Raw genomic sequence first — 21523 nt, 5'->3', positions numbered from 1 at the left:
TGAGACACTAAAAGTGCTTTCCAGATCTATTGGGTAAATCATTGCGGGTCAGCAAAAGTCAATCTGGTCAGACTCTAATTTATTGGATTTATGAAGCCACCAAATTGAAAAGGACTCTGATAACATGATGGGTGAAGGGTGGGAATAAGTCCCTGATAATGCAAGTTGTCAGCCTGTAAAGATTTCCAAGACTGGATATAATAAAGTGTGTAGCTTTAGCAAGATGATCAGCCTCATTTCCCTAACTGGAGTGAGAAATACATTTTGGAAAAGTCAATACTGACTTAAACTGAGTTCATGCTGTAAATGATAATTTCTGCACCCGCTCATAGAAAGGTGCTTCAGACTGAGGGAGAGACAACTGATTGACAGCAACCTTGTTTTCTGACAGCAGTAAAATAAATTGTATTGATCTGTTTTATGATTAACTCCTAGAATCCTGATAATGCTTTCTTAACCAAAATCTCCCTCCTGCTCCTGTCTAATTTTTGTCCTCCAACACATCCTCCAACAAAGACCTATTCCCAAGAACTACCAACATGTCCTGGCCTTGGCATTTGCCATTCAGGAGGTAAACACAGACCCACGGCTTCTCCCCAACATCACCCTGGGCTTCCGCATCTACCAAGAGAACCAGTATGCAAGCATGACTGAAGAGGTCAGCCTGTCTCTCCTCTCCAGCTGGGGAAAATTGTTTCCTAACTATAAGTGTGACACACAGGAGAGCCTTCTCTCTGTCCTTGGGGGTCTCAACTCTAGAACCTCATACCAGATGGCAACCGTGTTTGGCTGTTTCAAGACTTCTCAGGTACTTGTACATGTAACATGATGAAAGGGGGAATGCAAATGTAATGTTGTATGTTCTGCCTTGTGTGGTTACTTCCAATAACCTGCAGAGCCAATTCTGTGACCTGCAGAAAACATCTCATGAAAGAGCAAGGTTGTGGGGATGAGGTCTAGAATAGGATAACCTACTTGTCTAGATAGTAACAAAAATACAGATACTATTTTCCTTGTTTAACTTCTTCCTTTTTCTCCATCCCCAACCTCCCTTCAGCTAGGGTATCGCTTCTCTGACCCTGTTCTGAGGGATAAGACTCAGTTCTCCACCTTCTACCAGATCGATCCCCAGTATCACCTGCAGAATGCAGCCATTGTCCGACTCCTTCTGTATTTCCAGTGGAATTGGATTGGGATTGTTGTTCAGAAATCAGAGAGCAGTGACCATTTCATCCAGATTTTTGATGCCACCTTGTCCCAGTATGATATTTGCATACAATTTGTGGAACAGATCTTGCCCGTAATCTCAATATTGAATATATTGCACAGGACTCAAATATATATGCTTCAGACAATTTTGAACAGTGATGCTCAGGTTGTGATTATTTCTGGGGACTCCAATGCTCTGCAAAGCGTTATAGTATCCCTCTATACTTATGAAGATGAGAACCAGGCTTCTTCTGGGAAGGTCTGGATCCTGACCACCCAATGGGAATTTTCAGCTATTGGCTATCACTATGATTGGGTGAAATTAAAGTCCCTCCATGGTGCTTTGTCTTTCACGGTCCACACAAACCCAGTGTCAGGATTCAAAGATTATCTCTGGGCTCTGAATCCACACGAACCTCACGGAAACGTCTTTCTCCCCGAATGGTGGGAAGTTGTATTTGACTGTGATATGTTGAAGGCAGGTGTGTCCTCACCTGGTGGCCGAAGGGTTTGCACAGGGCAGGAGAACCTGGACACCCTCCCGGCTTCTGTCTTTGATGGAAAGATGACTGGTTTCAGCTACAGCATCTACAATGCTGCCTATTCTGTGGCACACGCATTACAGGCTGCGTATACATGGGAATCACGACGGGTATTGAAGAGGGGCAGAAAGAAGCCACAACTGCTCTCTATGAAGCCCTGGCAGGTAATTCTCATCTTCAGGTCTTCCCTTTTGGCCAAGGAATCTTTCCTTCTCTTGGTTACCTTCACTTTGCACTAAGTGTTTCTTTGTCTGGTCTACCCAATTATGGGGCAGAACATATTGCTTCCATTTCTGCCTTTCAGTCCCAATCCAGGAGCCTTCACAGACAGTGACTTTCATGACAAACTATTTTTGTGTCGAATTTATGTTTTATTCCTTTATTTCTTTGTCTGTGAAACATAAATTCTTCACTTTGCACTCTTTTAGGATTTATGAACTTTTGCCTTTAATCTCCACTCTCTTGTCTAAGTACTCCCCCCCCTCTTTTTACAAAAATCTCATATCTTGAAATTTACAGAAATTTTCCCTGTTGTCTCCAGACGATTCTTAAGGGAAACAATAAAGTAAATAAGAATGAGAACACTTAGAGAAACTTCCAAGCAGGACCATGCAATATTGATGGATCTCATTCATTACTTGGATTAACTGCTTAACCAATGAGATTTTACAGAGAAGTCACCTGGCTCTGCAGTTTTCCTATTAATTTATTTTTCCAAGCACTTTTCTTTCCCCTTCAAAGTAGCATTTGTTCCAATCCTTGAAGGTGAAGATGTAGTCGCTCCAGAAATGGAACATTCATTGTCTCAACTTCCATTTCAGTTGGGATTCTGTTGTAGCAACAGGTCATAGTTTACAAATGGAATTAAGTCTCAAATTTAATAGGTATATTTTGCCGTCCACACTTTCATTTGAGGGGGAAATAGTTTTTCTTAACCTTAAAGTGAAATATATTTTCCCTATTTGCCAAACGTTATTGTTAGTCTATCAACTAAGAAAACACTTGCTACTCTAGTTCTGCAACAGGGTATAATAAAGTAAAAGAAATAACAGGTTGTCTCTTTTTTAAACAATTTTATTTGTTTTTAAACAAAGACAAACATAAAAACAAAAATAAAAAACCCATCTTCCATTACAAATTGTAGAAAGTGTGTCAGTTGGTTACAGTATTTCCATGCATCTCTTCCATAGTCACCACCTGCTTTTCATATCAAATAGCATATTTTAAATTCACCTATATTCATGTATATCACAATTATTATATCTCAACCTGAATTTGACTATAATTGTTTTTATGTCCTTTTATATATAATATTCAAAATCTAGAATAGGATTACATAATAACATTGCATTAAATCATCCTAAAATCATCCAATCACAATACATCTTTATAACATATTCTAGATAAAGCTTTTAAACCTCCTCTCATAATCTCCATATATTGTTTATATAAAATTTCATATTATCAAACTGATATATCTATATGTGTTGTTATCACTATTAATCATTATTTACCTATAGCTAGTAAACTAAATTTAGCTTAATTTTTATTATACATTTTCATTGCATCAACCTGTATCCCTCCAGTGATAGTACAATCTTATATATCTTGCCATTTGCAGCATTAATGTTCTAGTTACTTTCTTAATAAATCTTATATAAACCACCCTAGGCAACATGCTGTTCCTTTCGTATCTCACAAAAGCTTGAAACCCAATATCTGCTCTTTCCATCAGTTTATCTTTGGTTATCACTAGTGCTTCTATCAAGATTTCTCTCCTTATCTCTGTCAATTTTCTCTCTTTTCTTCTTCTGTGCTTTGAAGTCTGGGGTAGAGTTCCAATCTATCCATCTTCTCTTTCCATATTCCGTTCTTGCCATTACCAACCACACTCACTTTATTTTCAGTATCCACAGTTTTCTTATCTGTTTGCTTCTTTTTTCCTTCCATCTTTTAAACTCTGTCCTCCACGTTCTTCATTTGGTAAACATCCTCAATTTCTCCATCCAATTTTTCTGTTTTGTATTCCATATTCTCCAAATTCTTTTCAATTCTCTCTATTACAGCTAACAGATTTTGAATTTCAAACATAATCATTTGCAATGTTACAGTTTCTTATTCCTGCTGGGCCATTCTTTAAATTTTGCAGATAATGCCACTATAGGGTTCAAGGCTATTTAATACACTTCAAAAAGGTTATTATCTTTCAAGTCAAAATGTTGTCTTCTCTCCAAAAGCTAGTGATAGAACTTCCAAAAGGCACCTGTATAAGCAACTTGTGCACTTCCTACTATCACTGTCAGTAAACAAGCTGAAAGAACCTTGAATCTCAAGTGATCAAAGAGAAAGAAGGAAAAACAATGTATCCAGCCTCCAGCCTCTAAGTGGCAGTGTAACTATTTTCCCTCCTGTTGTTACAACCCTCTTTAATCCTTCTTATTTTCTTCTTTATATTCCAAGATTAAGAAAGAAAAAACCCTTAAATTGAGATTAAAAAAACAATCCAATCAATCCAGTCAGGCATTATAAAAAAGAAGGGGAATTTTAACCCATAGATATAAGCAAAAGTGAAAAAAGAAGAAGAAAAAATTAATCCATTCAGTTTAAAAAACAGGGAGCCTCTGAAAAAGTTCCATCCATGAAAAAAAAAAAGAAATTAGAAACTGGATAACACACTAAGTTCAGTGCAAACCAATCTTGCCACCTACATTCTTTTGTCTTCAATTTTAACTTAACTTAAAAAATTTTCTCGGGTAGTCTCTTCCTCTAATAATAAAATTTCCTCACCAATTCGACACACTTTCTCTTTCTGATTTCTTCCCATTCTGGAGCTGTCCCAAATTCAGCAGCTTCATTAGCTGCATTTCTGTCGCCCCCCAAAAAGGGCTATTCCTGGATCTTTCAGGGACTTTGTGATGTCTCAATCACCATCTCTGCAGGACAGTTTAGGTTCGAATGGACCGTCCAGCAGCAGGAATTTGACTGCAATCTCGGAGCACCAAGATTGCACATCATGCCGTTGCGACATCAGCTCTCTTCCCCAACAGATTGTCTCTTAAAGGCCTATCCAGGAAATGCTGGCTAATCCCATCTCTGTTTCATGTCCTGCATTCAGAATATTATTCCTTCAACATATTGCAATTTAAAAAAAATCTTCTGTCAGTTAGCCTGCTGTTTTCTGCCATAGAAAAGCGGGGAGGGATCAGTGGATAATTTTTCATTGCAGCTTTGCAACTATGGCCTGGACTTTGCATATCACTTCAAGGTCATTTCTTCTAGCTTTGGTATGCAGCATCCCTCTGGTTGACTAGCTACAAGGGGGCTGGACTGTACAGTTTGTTTCAAGTTGCTGTTTTCGTGTGCTTTGCCTCAGAGCTTGCCTGGAATTTTTTGCTTTTGGATTGTTCCTAATAAAAGTACTTTTCTCTAAATTTCTGGAGCTGAGGATTTTTCTTTCCTATGAAACAGCCTTGACTATCTCTTTATATCAGCTCTCTTCCCTTTTATGAGCTTGTTCTTTGTTTGTTTGTTTTGCAATTTCAGATCAATGCTTTCTTGAGAAACATGGTTTTTAACAACACTGCTGGGGATGAAGTCTCCTTTTCAGAAACTGGGATGAAATATGAAGGATTTGATATCCTCAACTGGGTCGTCTTTGCAAATATGACGATCTTTCGAGAGAAAGTCGGATGGGTCAATTCCGAGGCTCCTTCATCTGAAGGTTTCAGCATCGATCCTGATGCCATTGTGTGGGCCAACCAGGTGGGGACCAGACGCTGCTTCCAGGGCTAAGGAAAACTGAGAGAAGAGAAGGGGCTGTTGAGGTGGAAACTGTGATCAGAATGGAGCAAGAAGGAGGCACTTTTATGCAGATCATGTAGCCGAGCTGAATGTTTCTCACCTCTCAACACTAAAATATCTCCTTCCAGACAAAGCCTTTATCCCGATGTGTGAAGCACTGCCTTCCAGGACAGGTCAGGAAAGTGGCAGAGGGGAGGCCCATTTGCTGCTATGAATGTGTTTCTTGCCCAGACGGGACCATCTCTAATCAAACAGGCAAGTTTGTTCAAGAAGTCCCTCAAAGCTGAATGAGGAGGTCTGGCAAGGCTGGATGGAGAGGGTTGAAGGAGAACCTGAGAGAGCAAATCAGTTCAGCCAAATCAAGATGATGCAATGTAAAGAGTGGCCCATTGAACTCAGCCTTATTTAAGGGTCTTCTGCTTGAGTTTGGGTTGGACTAGAAGACCTCCGAGGTCCCTTTCAACTATGTTATTCTTTATTCTGTACATTATTAGCAGCAGCTTTTCAAGATTATGGGGGTAAATTTTCCATGTCTTTTAGGGGAATAGCCAGTCTTAGCCCTAAATGAAGGACTGAGTGAATGAATGAACTAACAATGACATATTATCCCAAGATGAAAGGAAGAAATCTACAAATCAGAAGAATTGCATTGCTGTTCTGAGTTTTCTGCCTTACAAGCTTTCTTTGCTAAGAAAAAAGAAACAATTATAATCATCTTGAAAAAGGAGAAGTGATGGGAAAGTTTTAAACAGCTTTTGATAGTTTCTAGGGTTTCCACAGAAGGCTTTGGAAAGAACCCACAATAACTTTGGTCAAACTTAATCAACCTAGTTAATCTACTTAATCAACCTAATCAAACTTTATCAGCCTTAATCAACCTGTTCATAGGTCTCAGCAGAACTTTTAGTTGATGGTTCTGACCTTTCTTAACCTCATGGACCATCTTCCCCACCTCTCAGCTATTAATGCAGGGTAGTTTCATGCCAAAATTTTAAGTTTCCCTACCAGAATTCCCATTCCTGCTGTCACATCACATTGAAAAAAATCCAACTACCCATTTTTCCTGAAGGGGTGTGGTATGGGGTTTAAGCTTTATTATTTGGTGGGGTGGGAGTTGCTTGTTCTTTCAGTATTATGAACCTGCCAGGAAATTGTTAGAACTTTTGGAGAAAACCGAAGGCCCCACTATCTATGTTTGCTAAACTTTCCTGCAAAAATCTCTGAAGGTGAAGCAGATGAGACACATATAAACAAATGAGCAGGATTGGTGGCTGACAGGACTATCGGTCTTCTATGGGTTCCAGTAGAAACTGGGGTAAACAACAGTTGGCAATCTGTCTCACAGTAAAAGCCACAGGAATCATGGAAGTGTCTAAAGACTGGAGGGAGCTTTTATTTTCCTCCACCAAATTGACCAGCTAGAGCTGAATAGATCTCAGGGTCATCATGAATGAAGTGTAGTTTGCCCTTTATAATGCACTACAGTTAGCACAGTGGTTTATTCCATCTTTATCTTTGTGGGTTGGTCATTGCAGAGAAGGGGAAATCATGTTCAGACAAAGACTTTTGATTTCAGATGCAGTCCAGTGTGACCCTTGCCCAGAAGACCAATATCCCCACGAGAGCAAGAACCATTGCATTGCCAAGAAGCTCCACTTCCTTGCCTATCAAGATAACTTGGGATACGCTCTAGTTTCTCTCACTCTTTTTCTCTTTGTGACCACATCTACAGTCCTTGTGGTTTTCCTTAAACATCGTGACACACCAATTGTCAAGGCCAACAACCGAGACCTCACCTACATCCTCCTTGTGTCTCTGCTGCTCTGCTTCCTCTGCTCTTTCCTCTTCATTGGTCGACCCGGGAAGCTCACCTGTCTCTTCCGACAAACTTCCTTTGCCATTCTGTTTTCCCTTGCAGTTTCCTCTGTGTTGGCAAAAACTGTCATGGTAGTTTTGGCCTTCATGGCAACCAAACCAGGGAATAGGACAAATAAATTCTTAGGAAAGCCTCTGACCAACTCTATTGTCTCAGTCTGTCCCCTGGTCCAAGCAATTATTTGTGCAATCTGGTTGGTAACCTATCCCCCATTTCCCAACTTGGACTTCCACTCCTTGGTTGGAGAGGCCATCTTGGAATGTAATGAAGGCTTAGCATCAATGTTTTATGCTGTCCTTGCCTTCCTGGGTTTCCTGGCTATTATCAGTTTTATGGTGGCCTTTCTGGCTAGGAAGTTGCCCAACAGTTTTAACGAAGCCAAGTTCATTACTTTTAGTATGTTGGTCTTTTGCAGTGTTTGGATCACCTTCCTCCCCACCTACCTGAGCACCAAAGGGAAGTCCATGGTAGCTGTGGAAATCTTCTCCATCTTGGCCTCTGGGGCTGGTCTCTTGGCTTGCATCTTTTTCCCCAAATGTTATATTATCCTACTGAGACCCCATCTTAATTGTAGAGAAAATATCATGAGACACAAAAATCTCTGATTTATGCAGAGATTTGAAAATTTTAATTTGACTTTAGGGTATTTTTGTACTTGATCTGATTTCTAAAAAAAAGTTGTGACATGAGAGGATAGCTAGTTCTTTAAATAATTGGAAATGAAGTGATGTAAATAATCACAGACTATTTGTTAATCAACCACGTTTATTTTTCATGGATGTCCGTTCACCCCAGTGAGGCCCCATGAACAACTTGGAAATATGATTTGATGTTAAAGGTCTATTATCATCAAAAGTAGCTTTAAAAATATGGTGGGTTTCTTTCACTATGTTGGATTGTTTTGAAGCATGTTTGTTTGCAACTTGGCTTTGCCAAGTTCCCTGCCATCTTTTTCATTCAAATGTTTTATAGAGTTCTTTTAATTCTGCAGTTTAAATGAGCTACATTTTTTGCTCTCTATATATTTAATAGAGAACATACTTTATTAATAAACACGATCATGTAAAATAGATATTAATGGATATTTTCCTGTTTCTACTGTTGGTAGTATTTTTTATCCTTTTCAAATATTGTGAAGAAGGAAGATGCTTGGTTGGAAGAAAGGGAGGAAGGATGGGGTGGGGAGAATAAATGGAATATATTGTGACTTTTTCATGTTCAAGGAGGAAGACACCGTTGTGTGATATCCTGTTTCTTGTTTAATAAACTGATAGATAAGAAGAGAGGAAATGCCTAGAAATTGGTTATTGGGGAAGGCAAAATTCTGCATACTCTTATATATAGACAGTGGTATGTTGTCTAAAATCTCAAATGATTTGCAACAAATGTTCCATAGATTTGATATATATACTTGTGAGTACGTATTTGAAAAAGTTCTGCATCTTTAACTGTCATGTTTAGACACAAGGAGAGTTTTTCCCAAACACCATCACTCTGCTAAACGAATAATTCCCTCACCACTGTCAAACCATTCACTAAGACTGCATTACTATTAGTCTTCTCATCGTTCCTATCACCCATCTCCTCCCACTTATGACTGCAGGACTGTATCTTTGTTGCTTATATCCTTATTGTTTATATTCATATTGATTGTTTTCTGATTGCTTATTTGTACCCTATGACTGTCATGAACTGCCGCACCTTATGATTCTTGATGAATGTATCTTTTCATGTCTTTTGATGTACACTGAGAGCATGTGCACCAAAGACAAATTCCTTGTGTGTCCAATCACACTTGGCCAATAAAGAATTCTATTCTGTTCTGTTCTGTTCTGTTCTGTTCTGTTCTGTTCTGTTCTGCTCTGCTCTGCCCTGCCCTGCCCTGCCCTGCCCTGCCCTGCCCTGCCCTATCCTATCCTATCCTATTCTGTCATCTAACTGTCTGACCATATGTGATATAATCACATATCAAACTTCAAGACAGCTGTGTTTGAAAGAGAAATCTAATGAACAATTCACACGCAGCCCTTGTCAGAAAACTACAGAACTTCTGTTCCCTGTGACCATCTGGAGCAATTCAGGCCTTAAAAGATGGACAAATGTAGAACATACAGTAAGTCAGGGAATGGGGTGGAACAACCAAGAGGCATTTAAATGGATTTAGAGACATAGTGGACAATCTTCTCTGAGGAATAAACATTGATGAACAATCAAACATGGTTCAGAAGATACTGAGAAAGTCCTGGTTGGAGGAAGTTTATGAGAGTCCCTCAAAAGAATCTGAAAATGGGAAAGGGAACTATTTTTTGGCACATGGGTTTGGTGGAAGAAACAACTGTCTACAAGGAGGAAAAATATGGAGAGTTTTAATAGCACTTCCTTTCTTCATTTGTAACAAAAATCAGTCTTCAGTTACTGTATAAATAATCAGATGACTAATAAAATTGAGAGGAAGAGTTCACCAAATGTGTTCCAGAATATTTATTTATAAATACCCTGGGGAACATGGAGCAGATCCAATTTCTGAAGGGAAGCTCCTTTAGGCAAAACAGGGCCAGCAAGAAAAGAGCAGGGCCTGAGCACCTTCATAGGCTTCAGTTTTGGCCAAAGGTGTTTGGATAAGATGGAATTGTTGGTTCCTCTGTGACAGATCATTCAGGCCTTTCAAGGATGAAACTAATGCTTTGAAAGATAACCAGATGTTGTATTTCTAAGAAGATTCGAGATCTTGATCATTTCTGGGGTCTACAAATCCCATCCTTTAAAAAAAATGTTTATTTATTTGTTTGTTTTTCTACTTTCCAATATGATTATTTTTCTAAATTCCAATGTTGTTATTCTACAGGGCACTTACATATTATTATGAACTGTTACAGGGCAAGTCTCCCCATACATTCTGAACTTGTGTTACTTTTTGAAAAGACATTCAACTCACTTCATTTTAACTTTGGTTTAGTTTCTATGGCTTAGCAGACTGCCTGACCCACACCATGCATTTACTTTGCAATGTGTTACACTGAACACCTTGTTGTGAGAGGAGCAACTTCTATTAACTTTAGCAGAGAAGAGATTTTTTGTAGGTGAAGTAGTTAGAAATTTGGTGTTAATCCAGAATATTAAATCTCTTAAAGTTGGAATTGATCCAGGTTTTTTTTTTAGTCCCACAAACTTTTTTGTTTTTCTTTTTCTGCACACAATAACAAAAATCTGTGCTTTAGCCAAGGCACCCAAACTTCTGGCAGTGGTGGGGGCAGCTTCTGGGCAGCATGATCCCCCCCTCCCTAGTCAGACAGCTCCACCTGGCCTCTTCTCTGAATCTTGCCATTCTCCTGCCCCCCTCAAGTGGCAGGAGGCCCTGTGGGACAACAGGACAGCCCATTTTTCCCATGGCGTGGCATACGCTTGCTACCTCTGCTTGTCTGCTTGCAAGCAGCGATCTTCTCTCCCACCATCGTGCCACTCGCCCTCACTTCCCTGAATGCAGAGTTGAGGCTGTGCGCTTCCTTGCCAGGCTGGACCCCGGCAAAGAGCCATGCAGCTGACAGTCACTCAATGCCCCACGTAGCATCACTCAGATCCCAGTGGGTACACAGCTGCCAGCTGAGCTTTGTCTTAGGCTGGCTGGTTGGAGCAGCTCTGCAGCCACGGCCCCCGTGCTGCAGCCGAAAGAGAAGGTGCCATGCAAAAAGATCCTTACGTTGGAATCTATGAATTGGCAGGTCAAGGCAGTGGAGTACATGGTTCAGGGGGCTGCTATCCTGAAAGTGGGCAAGATCAAAAAGGAGCTGTGGAAGGGCCTCAGGAAGCCTTCCACAGAAGTTGCCAGAGCCAACATTGGTGATTCACAGCGAGCACAACTTTAGTTGGGACATTCAAGTTGCCACTGCAGGGTCAGCCACCTGGCACAAAACCTCACGGTTTTTCTCCTCTTCAGCATCATCCTCTCTGTGTCAGGTTTCCGAAAGATGTCCTAATTAACTTACGAGCCTCGAGCCAAGTTTCGAATGAACTCCAGTCATTTATTAGGAACACCATCTCGGTAATACCCACGTGGAGTCAGATCTGACATCAGTTAAATTATGATAGAACTTTACCCCTGTTTCTCCCCTCCCCTCAGTCTGTATCATAAATCACATTTGCCAATGATGTGCTGCAGCAGGTTGTAAAATTTTGTGCCTCACAAGCTGCTGTAGTAATCTGGGATCCGACTCTAGCCTAAGGTATGTGTGGAATTCTCTCCCCCCTTTCCTCCAATGTCAACTTGATAACAGAGATGGAAATGCTTTATAAGTTGACACCCTGCTCAAGCAGCAGTAAGGTCCATGGGAAATATTCCTGCCCCAGCACAGTGAACTCTGGAAGGCTGGATGAAGTTCTCAAACTGAGCAAGGAAATACTGTGAAGCCAGGTCCTTCATACCCGCATCCAGCCCACTGGAATTTGCTGCACCTGGGTAGGAATGATTCCTGCAGACCCCACCACTGCTTTCACTGGAAGCTTTCAAAAAGAGATTGAACTGCCATCTGTCAGAAATGGTGTAGGGCCTCCTGCTTGGGTGGGAGGTTGGACTAGATGACCTACAAGGTCCCTTCTGACTCTGTTAATCTGTGATGAAGCTCCCAGAACCTCTGAAGGCAACTTCTGTTCTTTTGGTTGATTGCTCTTAATACCAGAAAATTTCTCCTTATTTCCAATTTGAATGTCTCCTTGATCAGTTTCCACCTATTATTCCTTTTCTGGCTTTTGGGTGCTTTGGAAAATAGCTTAACTCCCTCCTCTCTGGAGCAGCCCCTGAGATATTGGAAGGCTGCTATCATGTCTCGCCTGGTCCTTCTCTTCACTAGACTAGCCATGCCCAGTTCTTTCCACCGTTCATTGACCATTTTTTGTGATGAGCCACAAAGGTCAGTGCTGTCCCCTTTCCTATTCAACATCTCCATAAGACCCCAGAGTAAGCTCATCCATTTCCATGTGGTGAGTTATCCTCAATATGGTGACAAAATCTAATTGCACATCTTTGCTTCTGGTAAATTAAGTGCATATTCTGTCCTGCTATTGGGAAGCTTTGAGTGTTTGAATGCTTAAAAACAGGCTTCTGATGAACCTCAGCAAGATTTGGGTTTTGTGGGACTCTGGTTCTAGGATTACTCCATCTATGGTGCTAGTTGCAGTTTGCAATGCCCCAAACAGATCCTGTGCACAATCTGGAGATGCTCCTAGATTCATAGCTCCTGCTTGAGAATCAAGGAGAAGTTCTTTTTAGGAGTCACAACTTTGCTTATGTGCTAGTTGCACCCGTTCCTGGGTGAAGGATTCTCTGGCCCCTTCTTGGTTGGATTATTGCAAGGTGTTCTGTATAGGCAGTGGTGGGATTCAAATAATTTAACAACCATTTCTCTGTCCCAATGACTGGCTGGGTGGGTTTAGCCATGGTGGGCCACAGGGGGTGGGCATGGCCAGAGTGTGTGACAGGCAGTACTTGGCCTCCTGGATACCCCCCAATGAGCAAAAAAAAAGGCCATGGGGGGCCCTCCCTGCAACCCCTCCTGCATCCTGTTTTGGGCCTAGCAGGCCTCCCTGCACTTATCTGGAAGTCAAAACGGGGCATTTGGGAACTGCAGGAAGGGGCAGGGCCAGCCAGGGATTTAATAATTGGTTCGCCCAAACTGGTCCAAACTGACTGAATCCCACCACTGTGTATAGGTCTGCCCTTGAAGAGTATTGATATACTTCACCCAGTATAAAATGCAGTAGCAAGACCAGTTATGATGTTTCTGGTAGACCATATTATGCTTCTGCTTTCTCAGCTGCATTGGTTGGCTTTGTCACTCCTGACCTTCCGAAGTTCCCTCAGACCTGGTTATGCTAGCTAGCTTGAGGACCCCAATAGGCAGTTGAAGTCATGAGTTGGTTCTATTATTATTAACATACCTCCATCTCTTAATCTCTTTTCTGTTTTAGTTCTGCTCTTATAATTCCCAGTTCTTTTATTGTGTAAAGGTTTTCAGCAAAGATGGTTTTCTCTACTTACAGGTTTCACTAGATTATTGTACGCTGCCCAGAGTGACTTTGCCTAAGATGGGTGATCATATAAATTGGATCACTCAACCAATATCGTATCCTGTCTTGTGGATATAACCCAGTGGTAGGATTCAACTTTTTTAACTACTGGTTTTGTAGCCGTGGCTTGGTGGGCATGGCTTGTGGGTATGGCAGGGGAAGGATACTGTAAAATCTCCATTCCCACCCCACTCCAGGAGAAGGATACTGCAAAATCCTCATTTGCTCCTGATCAGCTGTGACTCGGGAGGCAGAGAATAGATGGGGGAGGGGCCAATCAGAGGTGGTATTTACCAGTTCTCTGAACTTCTCAAAATTTCCACTACCAGTTCTCCAGAACGGGTCAGAACCTGCTGAATATCACTTCTGGTATAACCAAGTCAATCATTGTATCTAAACATTGGTATGATTTCTCACAGTCCCTAGGGCACAGCTGATGCCACCATAGCTCATTAGCACCCATTCTCTCTGAACATACTATGACTCAGGCCAAACTCCATCTCGTGTAGAGGTATTCACCATTGACTTTCTATAAGTCAAAAATTCAAAATATCTCATGTTCACACTGGTGTAATGGGACTGGGATTTTGTTAATATGATTTATTGGGTCAGGGATATTTTTTCTTTGTCTTCACTGTGAATTCTATTGTCTTGGGGGGGGTTGCATTGTGGAAGCTTAACCAATCTCATTGTACATATGTTGTGCACTGACAATAAAGAATTATTATTATTATTATCCCAAGTCCATCTGCTCTGTGGATTAGCAACAAGAGACAGAGATATGTTTTTTTCCCCTGTCTGGTGTGTAGACAACATCTATTGCTCATTGGGTAGAACAATTTCTCTTCCTTGCCATTATCAAAAGAACAGTAATTCTTATTTATTCCCTGTGGATTTTCACCCAGTAAAATTTTCCAAGGTAAAAACCTGCTTTTAAAAATATGCTCTGAATTCTGTCAGCGGTGGAGGACTTTACCTGGCCTTGCAAAGAACTAATCCTAGGGCTTGGTGAGACTTGGTTGGCCTTCGTGTCAAAGTTCAGAGACAGGTAAGAGAAAGTATGATGGATGTCATGGTAGTTTATTGATTGATAGGTTTTGCAACCTTACCATTAAAATAATATTAAAAAATAATGTAATAATATAAAATAGGCTAACAGAGTTGAAAGGGACCTTGGAGGTCTTCTATCCTAATCCTGTGCTCAAGCAGGAGATCTTATACCATTCCAAATAAGTGACTGTCCAGTCTCTTCTTAAAAGCCTCCTGTGATGGTTAATTGTTCTCACTGTCAGAAAATTTCTCCTTAGTTCTAGATTGGGACTCTCTTTGATCATCTAGAAAATGAAATACAGTACATGGTTTAATTTCAGAATAAGATAGATTGGAGGAACTAAAGTGATAAAATACAAATGTGTTAATGGAAAGAGACAGATACATTTGCCTTGAGGCCATCCAGCTGGCAAGGCAGTCTCTATTCCACTACAACTCTGCTGAGATTTCACGTGCTTCCTGCAATTCAGCTTCTGCCCACACCTTGATTTCTGATCTAGGAAGAAAAGTGAGAAGAATGACTGGGCTGCCTCTCCTGCTGCTGCTCTTCTGGCTCCTGCCTCCAGCTACTACTAAGAGGATGCAAAGTGTATGTGTGTCGCAAAAACATTTAAAGTTTCAGAATGGACGGGAATATTACAGGCCCAGTGATCTGATTATTGGGGGGAATTTACCTCTAGAAGCTTCTGTGCCCTTCAGTCTCCCAGATTTCCAAGGGGACCCATTCCTGGTTTTGAATCATAGAGCGTAAGTTTCACCTGGAGGGGAAGATTGTTTTCTCTATGTCTCTCAGTTTCTGTCTCTGTCCCTGCCTTCCTCCCCCTGCTCTCAGTCTCTCTGTCTGTCTGTCTCTCTCTCTCTCTGTCTGTCTGTCTCTCTCTCTCAGTCTCTCTCTCTGTCTCTGTCTCTGCCTCTCTATGTCTCTGTCTGTCTCTCATTTTCTCTCTCCAGAGGCTACTTTCAGAAATATTTCTTCTAGTGGTCTTTACATCTTTGTCCCATTCTCAATAAAGAGGCAAAGTAAAGAAATAGTTTAGAATTCCCAGTTTTTCCCCGAACTGTTTTCCTGAGGAAGATGGCATAAAACTCAAGAAGGACAACATCTAAAAGACTCTGCTAGTCTAATGAAGAAGTTGGCATAATATTAATTTGGACATAAAGTCATAATTTAAAAAACCAACCCTCCGTTTATGAATCAGCAAAGCTCATGAAGAATGGCCCTTAGGAAGTCTGAGTTGTGGAGTCTTCTCCTCAAACCTGTAGAGGCTGCTCCGAGAGAGGAATAAACTGATGAGGGAGGAAGAGGAGCAATTGAGGAGGATTTCAGCCACTGGAGGAAAGTGAAGAAAGGACGGAAAATAGAGGGGTGTAAAATGATCTGGGATATAGACACACAGACTTGTCTCCTTTCTCAGAAATCCACCCAAGTGCAATCAAAGAACATCCTTATAAAAGCCAAGACAACCCAATGGAACTTTGTGACTTACTGCTGCAAGGACAGACACAAAAGTCAAAGCCAACTCCACCAGCAGACAAGATCTTTCCTATAATGTTCCCCAATCTTTTTCTCACTATAGATCCCTACCCAAAAACTACCAGCTCTTCCTGGCCTTGATGTTTGCTGTCACAGAGGTGAATAAGGATCCAGTTCTCCTCCCCAACATCACACTTGGATTCGACTTGCATGACAATCTGAAGATGGAGAGGAATATATTCGCATTCAGCCTCTCTCTGCTCTCCACCCAAGGCCGAATGGTCCCAGGTTATAAATGTGACAGGCAGGACACTCTGCTCTCTGTCATTGGAGGTGACAACCCCAAATCTTCAAGGCAGATGGCCTCCATCTTCAGCATCTACAAGGTCCCACAGGTAAGGAGGCTGACCTGGCTACTGTATGGAGTACTTAAATAGCAGAAACACAGAGAGAGTCTAAGAATGAAAACAAAGGTGTTGTGGGGTAAAGGACTTAGATAATCCATTCTACAGTTGAATGTCTATGGAGATTCTCAGCCATCCAGGTTCACGGTTGTCCCAAAAATGCTTTTTCAAAAGGTAACTGGACTTTGTTTTTCCTTGGAAAAGGTTTTGCTTCTCATGCAAGAAGCTTCTTCAGTTTTATAGAAGTATGTACAGGAGACAAACAACAGAAAGAGACACAGAAGCCAAAGAAGGTTTTTTTTTAGGGGGGTGGGCATTTGGGGTATATGACTTGGATAATCCATGTTCTAGGTGAATTGATTTTTATATTTTATATGTTGTCAAGATATCCATAGCCATAGCAATACCACTGAGAGATATACCATTTCACAGTCCCTTACAGCCCTCTCTAAGCGGTTTACAGAGTCAGCATATTTCGATCCTCAACAATTTGGGAAGGACACTCAGAAGCCAAAGATGAAGACATGAAGTGAGGGGAAGGGACACATCAGGGATATTTGACATATAATCCATGTTATGGATGAATTGATTTTTATATTTTATATGCTAAGAAAAGTATTGATATAACATCAAAGAGATATTGATATAAATCCCAAATGCTGCACTTGCCAAGAGGAATCACATCCTAACTTTTGTGAAAGTTTATCATCTTCTTCCACCTTTCAGTGCAGTTTATTCTCTGTATCAGATTTAGGATTTGTTCCCTTGACTTCTGATCTATCACAACTAGGCAAAACAGGTAATTGGTGGCTCTTCCTAAGAAGGAAGGAAGATGAAACCTGTCACTCATAATATAATAAAATAACAGAGTTGGAAGGGTCTTTGGACATCTCTAGTCCAACCCCTTGCCTAGGCAGGAAGCACTACACCAATTCAGGTTAGCTAAAATCTTCTTAAAGAGTTCCAGTGTTGGAGCATTCACAACTTCTGGAGGCAAGTTGTTCCACTGATTAATTGGTCTAAATTAATTTCTCCTTAGTTCTAAGTTGCTTCTCTCCTTGATTAGTCCTTCTTTTCATTAAACTGGACATGCCCAGTTCATAATGAGATAGGTTGACTATTCCTGGGTAGACTAGACATAATGAGACAGGCTGACTAGTGGGGCAATCAAGCACACAATGGTGATCTCTAAAGTTACCATTAAACTGTACTTTCTCTCTTAAAGAAGATTCTCCCTTTCTCCAGCTTGGTGTTGGCTTTGAGTTATCTCAGGGAGAGAGAAGAGTTTATCCTTCCTTTTTCCGGATTAATCCCAGTGAATCTGCTCAGTATGTGGGTTTAGTCCAGCTGCTCCTGTACTTCCAGTGGAACTGGGTTGGACTGATGGCACCTGAAGATGACAATGGAGAACATTTCGTCTCATCTCTTACACCAAGGCTGAAGGAAAGGGAGATCTGCCTGGTTTTCACTGAAATGATTAAATTGGATTTTCGTGGTTTTCGAGGGTTCTCTTATATTTTCAACCTTTGGTCTAAAGCTGAAATAATTATCTTGTTTGATGATTCCAGTATCTTTAAAGACATACAGGTGATATTGTTGGCTTATCAAAAGAAGGAAAATGCACCACTTCTCAAAGTCTGGATCTTTACATCCAATTGGAAAATTATTTCAATAAGCTCTAAATATATATTGCAAGCTATAAAGCCCTTCCATGGGGCTTTGCATTTTAGGGACCACACTGGGGATGTCTCAGAATTCAGCCGTCATCTCATGTCTTTAGACCCTTTGAACCCACAAGGAGATATGTTTCTCCCAATATGGTGGGAACTGATATTTGACTGCAAGATCAACAAACCAGGAGCGAGATCTCAAACAGGGAGAAAACAATGTACAGGAAAGGAGAATTTACAGAATGTCCCACCTTATGTGTTTGAAACAAGCATGACAGGAGAAAGTTACAATATTTACAATGCCATTTATGCTGTGGCACACACATTGCATGCAATGCATGGATTAGGAGTGCGACCAACAATGATGAGGCTGGGAAAGAGGATCTCAAATGTCCAGTCCTGGCAGGTAATCCCTGTATATTTTTTTATCCATTTTGCAGATCTTTAGAGAGGAAGTTTCCAATGTGTATTTCTTCAATTAAATATCTGTACCATATCATATCCCTGCATCAAATCTGCATCAAACCAGATTGGAATAGTAACTTCAAAACCAAAACCAAAGTGAATTAAATATAATATTATTTTGAAAAGACAGGGGAGGAAGGAGTGAAGAGAAATAAACCAAACCAGTTGTCTATGGGATTCCTGTAGGTGTTCTGACCCAGGCTTCCTTTGAAAGCAAGAAGCAAAGACTTGGTCCCGACAAAACCTCTTTTATTTAGATGGCTGTGAATTCCTTTCATTCACAGCCAGCAAGGCTTAGCAAACAGTCTTTCAGAGGAACGTTTATCCATATGGACTAGTTTCCAAATTCAGGGCAAGGCAAATTTGGCACAGAGTCTCTTATAGTCACAAACAGAAGTTTCCACTCTTGAAACGACAGAATGAATTGTTTCCTGCAAAAGCTCACTCCCCCTTCGCTCCTCTTGTATTTCCCATGGGAGGGGCCAATGACCTCCAAGGTGTGGCTTTACTCTTTATACTTTATAAACTTTATTGTCATTGTACGTATATACACAGTATACAGATACTCATCTTTCTATACCTTTCAGTGCAGTTTATTCTTTGTACGAGGTTGATGATTTCTTCCTTTGACTTCTGATCTATCACAAGGCAAAATAGGTAGCTGGTGGCTCTTCCTAAGAAGGCAGGAAGATGAAGCCTGCTACTCATAGTATAATAGAATAACAGAGTTGGAAGAGACTTTGGAGGTCTTTTGGTCCAACCCACTGCCTAGGCAGGAAATCCTACACCACTTCAGGTTATCTAACTTCTTCTTAAAAACTTCCAGTGTTGGAGCTTTTCCAAGTTCTAAGTTGCTTCTCTCCTTGATGAGTTTCCACCCCTTGCTTCTTGCTCTACCCTTAGGTTCTTTGGAGAACAGCTTGACTCCCTCTTCTTTGTGGCAGCCCCGAGATATCAGAACACTGCTATCATGTCTCCCCTAGTCCTTCTTTTCAGTAAACTAGACATACCCAGTTCCTCCAACCGTTCTTCATATATTTGAGCCTATAATCATCTTTGTGGCTCTTCTCTGCACTCTTTATAGAGTCTTCACATCTTTTTTACATCATGGTGACCAAAACTGGATGCAGTATTCCAAGTGTGGCCTTACCAACGCCTTAGAAACTGGTATTAACACTTCACATGATCTTGATTCTTTTCCTCTGTTTATGCAGCCTAGAACTGTGTTGGCTTTTTTGGCAGCTGCAGCACATGGCTGGCTCATATTTAAAAGTTGTCCACTAGGACTCCAAGATCCCTCTCACAGTTACTACTATTGAACAATGTACCATATATACTGTACCTGTGCATTGGGACTGGAAACAATTTCTTGGGAGGAAACAATTCTTTGTGACCTCATGGCTGTAACTGGTCTACATCTCAGGAAAGCTTGTAAGATTGAAAGGCTCAACTACATCTTACACAACTGTGGTAGCTTCAGGGTCCCATTGTTAACTTGATCAAACACCTCATCCTTCTTTTAATTCTCTACTTCCTTCTTCCTCCCATCTCCTGTGCTCTTCAGTGTTTCTTCACTATGGAGTTTTGGGTTTTTGCTTGCCATTTGTTGTATTGCCATTCTTCTTGTGTGAAAAGCAGATTTTGTAACCTCAGAACACGCAGCAACATTTAAAGAAATTAAACCGACTGTTCTGCATCAAAGGCTAAAATGTGGACCTCTTTGGATAGTGAAATAACAAACCAGGGCAGGGAATTCCTTCCAAATGGCCCTACTTGTTGGATATTGTTCCTGCATCATTCTTTTCTCCTTGACTTTTGGCTAGGGAAAATCATTGGTATTGTATGTTGTGGTGATAGAAATTACTTAATTAACATCTTAGGGAGATATTTACATGAATGAGCTTCAAACAGTTTGACACAATGGTCAGCTATGGAAGATTCCATTCTATACCCTACAATGAGTGTGTCTGCATTTGTGGAGCAGCAGAAGTAAAAGACCTGGCTCACATCCTATTTAATTGTTGCTTGTATAAGGAGGTGAGAGACACGTACCTTGGTCCATATACCAAATGAATGAACCATTGGGATCTCCATATCAAAATAACTTCCCTTATGTGCAGCCAGAATTGGAAAATAACATTTAACACAGCACAGCCCTTAAACAAAATGGTTCAGTTGAGATCTGCATATGTGGGACTGATTGGGGTTGATTGCAGGGGTGACACAGAAATATAATTTTATCATATTTTATCTATCTTAAATTATTATATTTGATATCAATCCCATTTTAAATCATATTTGATTCCAATTCCATTTTGAATTGTATGTTATCAAATGGAATTTGATAAATGCAATATAAAATCCAGATTTTATATTGCTTTTATAAATTGTAGTAATAATTTCTTTCTGGAACTTTGCATTTTTATATGGCCCAAAGACTCATCAATGTAGACTCAATGTCAATGTGTACAATGTCATTATTCCTAAATATGTCAATTTCAATACCCTGGGCCAAAGTCAAGTTTTAAATATATATAGTTAAACATCACAGAGGTAAAAAGCACGCACTGAATTTTGGAATGTGGCATTGGAATCTCTGTCTGTAGATATCATTCTGACAAAACTGTGGTTGATGATGCCAGGATAAAAAATGCCAAATGTAGTTAAAATTTTGTAGTATTCCTCATTGTTCAGAGCTCCACCAATAAAACTAGATTCTCAAACATAAATGCATCGCTTAAGAGAATGACAGAATGATAGAAGCCATGATGTCTCATTTGTGACTTTCAACCAATTACTCCAATTTCTGAAAATCTCTTTTCTTTCAGCTTCTTCCTTATTTTAGCCATGTGCAGTTCAACAACAGTGCTGGAGAGGAAGTCTCCTTCTCAGAAAATGGACTGGGGTCTGCTGGTTATGATCTTCTCAACTGGGTTTTCCTCCCCAATCTATCTTTAGTCCCTGTGAAAGTT

General features: G+C 40.6%; 1 protein-coding gene across 1 annotated transcript in view; it reads left to right on the top strand.

Moving 5' to 3' along the window:
- LOC148049900 (vomeronasal type-2 receptor 26-like) overlaps positions 1-21523 on the top strand; it is a 41891-nt gene that overhangs the window by 17403 nt on the left and 2965 nt on the right. Inside the window, exons 3-5 of the mRNA XM_087705209.1 lie at positions 517-658; positions 1058-1915; positions 5295-5513. Coding sequence (XP_087561335.1) covers positions 517-658; positions 1058-1915; positions 5295-5513 — 1219 coding nt within the window. The remainder of the gene's footprint in view (positions 1-516; positions 659-1057; positions 1916-5294; positions 5514-21523) is intronic.

The sequence above is a fragment of the Thamnophis sirtalis genome, unplaced genomic scaffold, assembly GCF_051295495.1.
Source record: "Thamnophis sirtalis isolate CommonGarterSnake01/CBP01778 unplaced genomic scaffold, rThaSir2_p1.2 scaffold_1, whole genome shotgun sequence".
NCBI classification, from domain to species: Eukaryota; Metazoa; Chordata; class Lepidosauria; order Squamata; family Natricidae; genus Thamnophis; species Thamnophis sirtalis.
The sequence above is the reverse complement of the archived record's forward strand: the minus strand, read 5'-3'. Positions and strand labels throughout refer to the sequence as shown.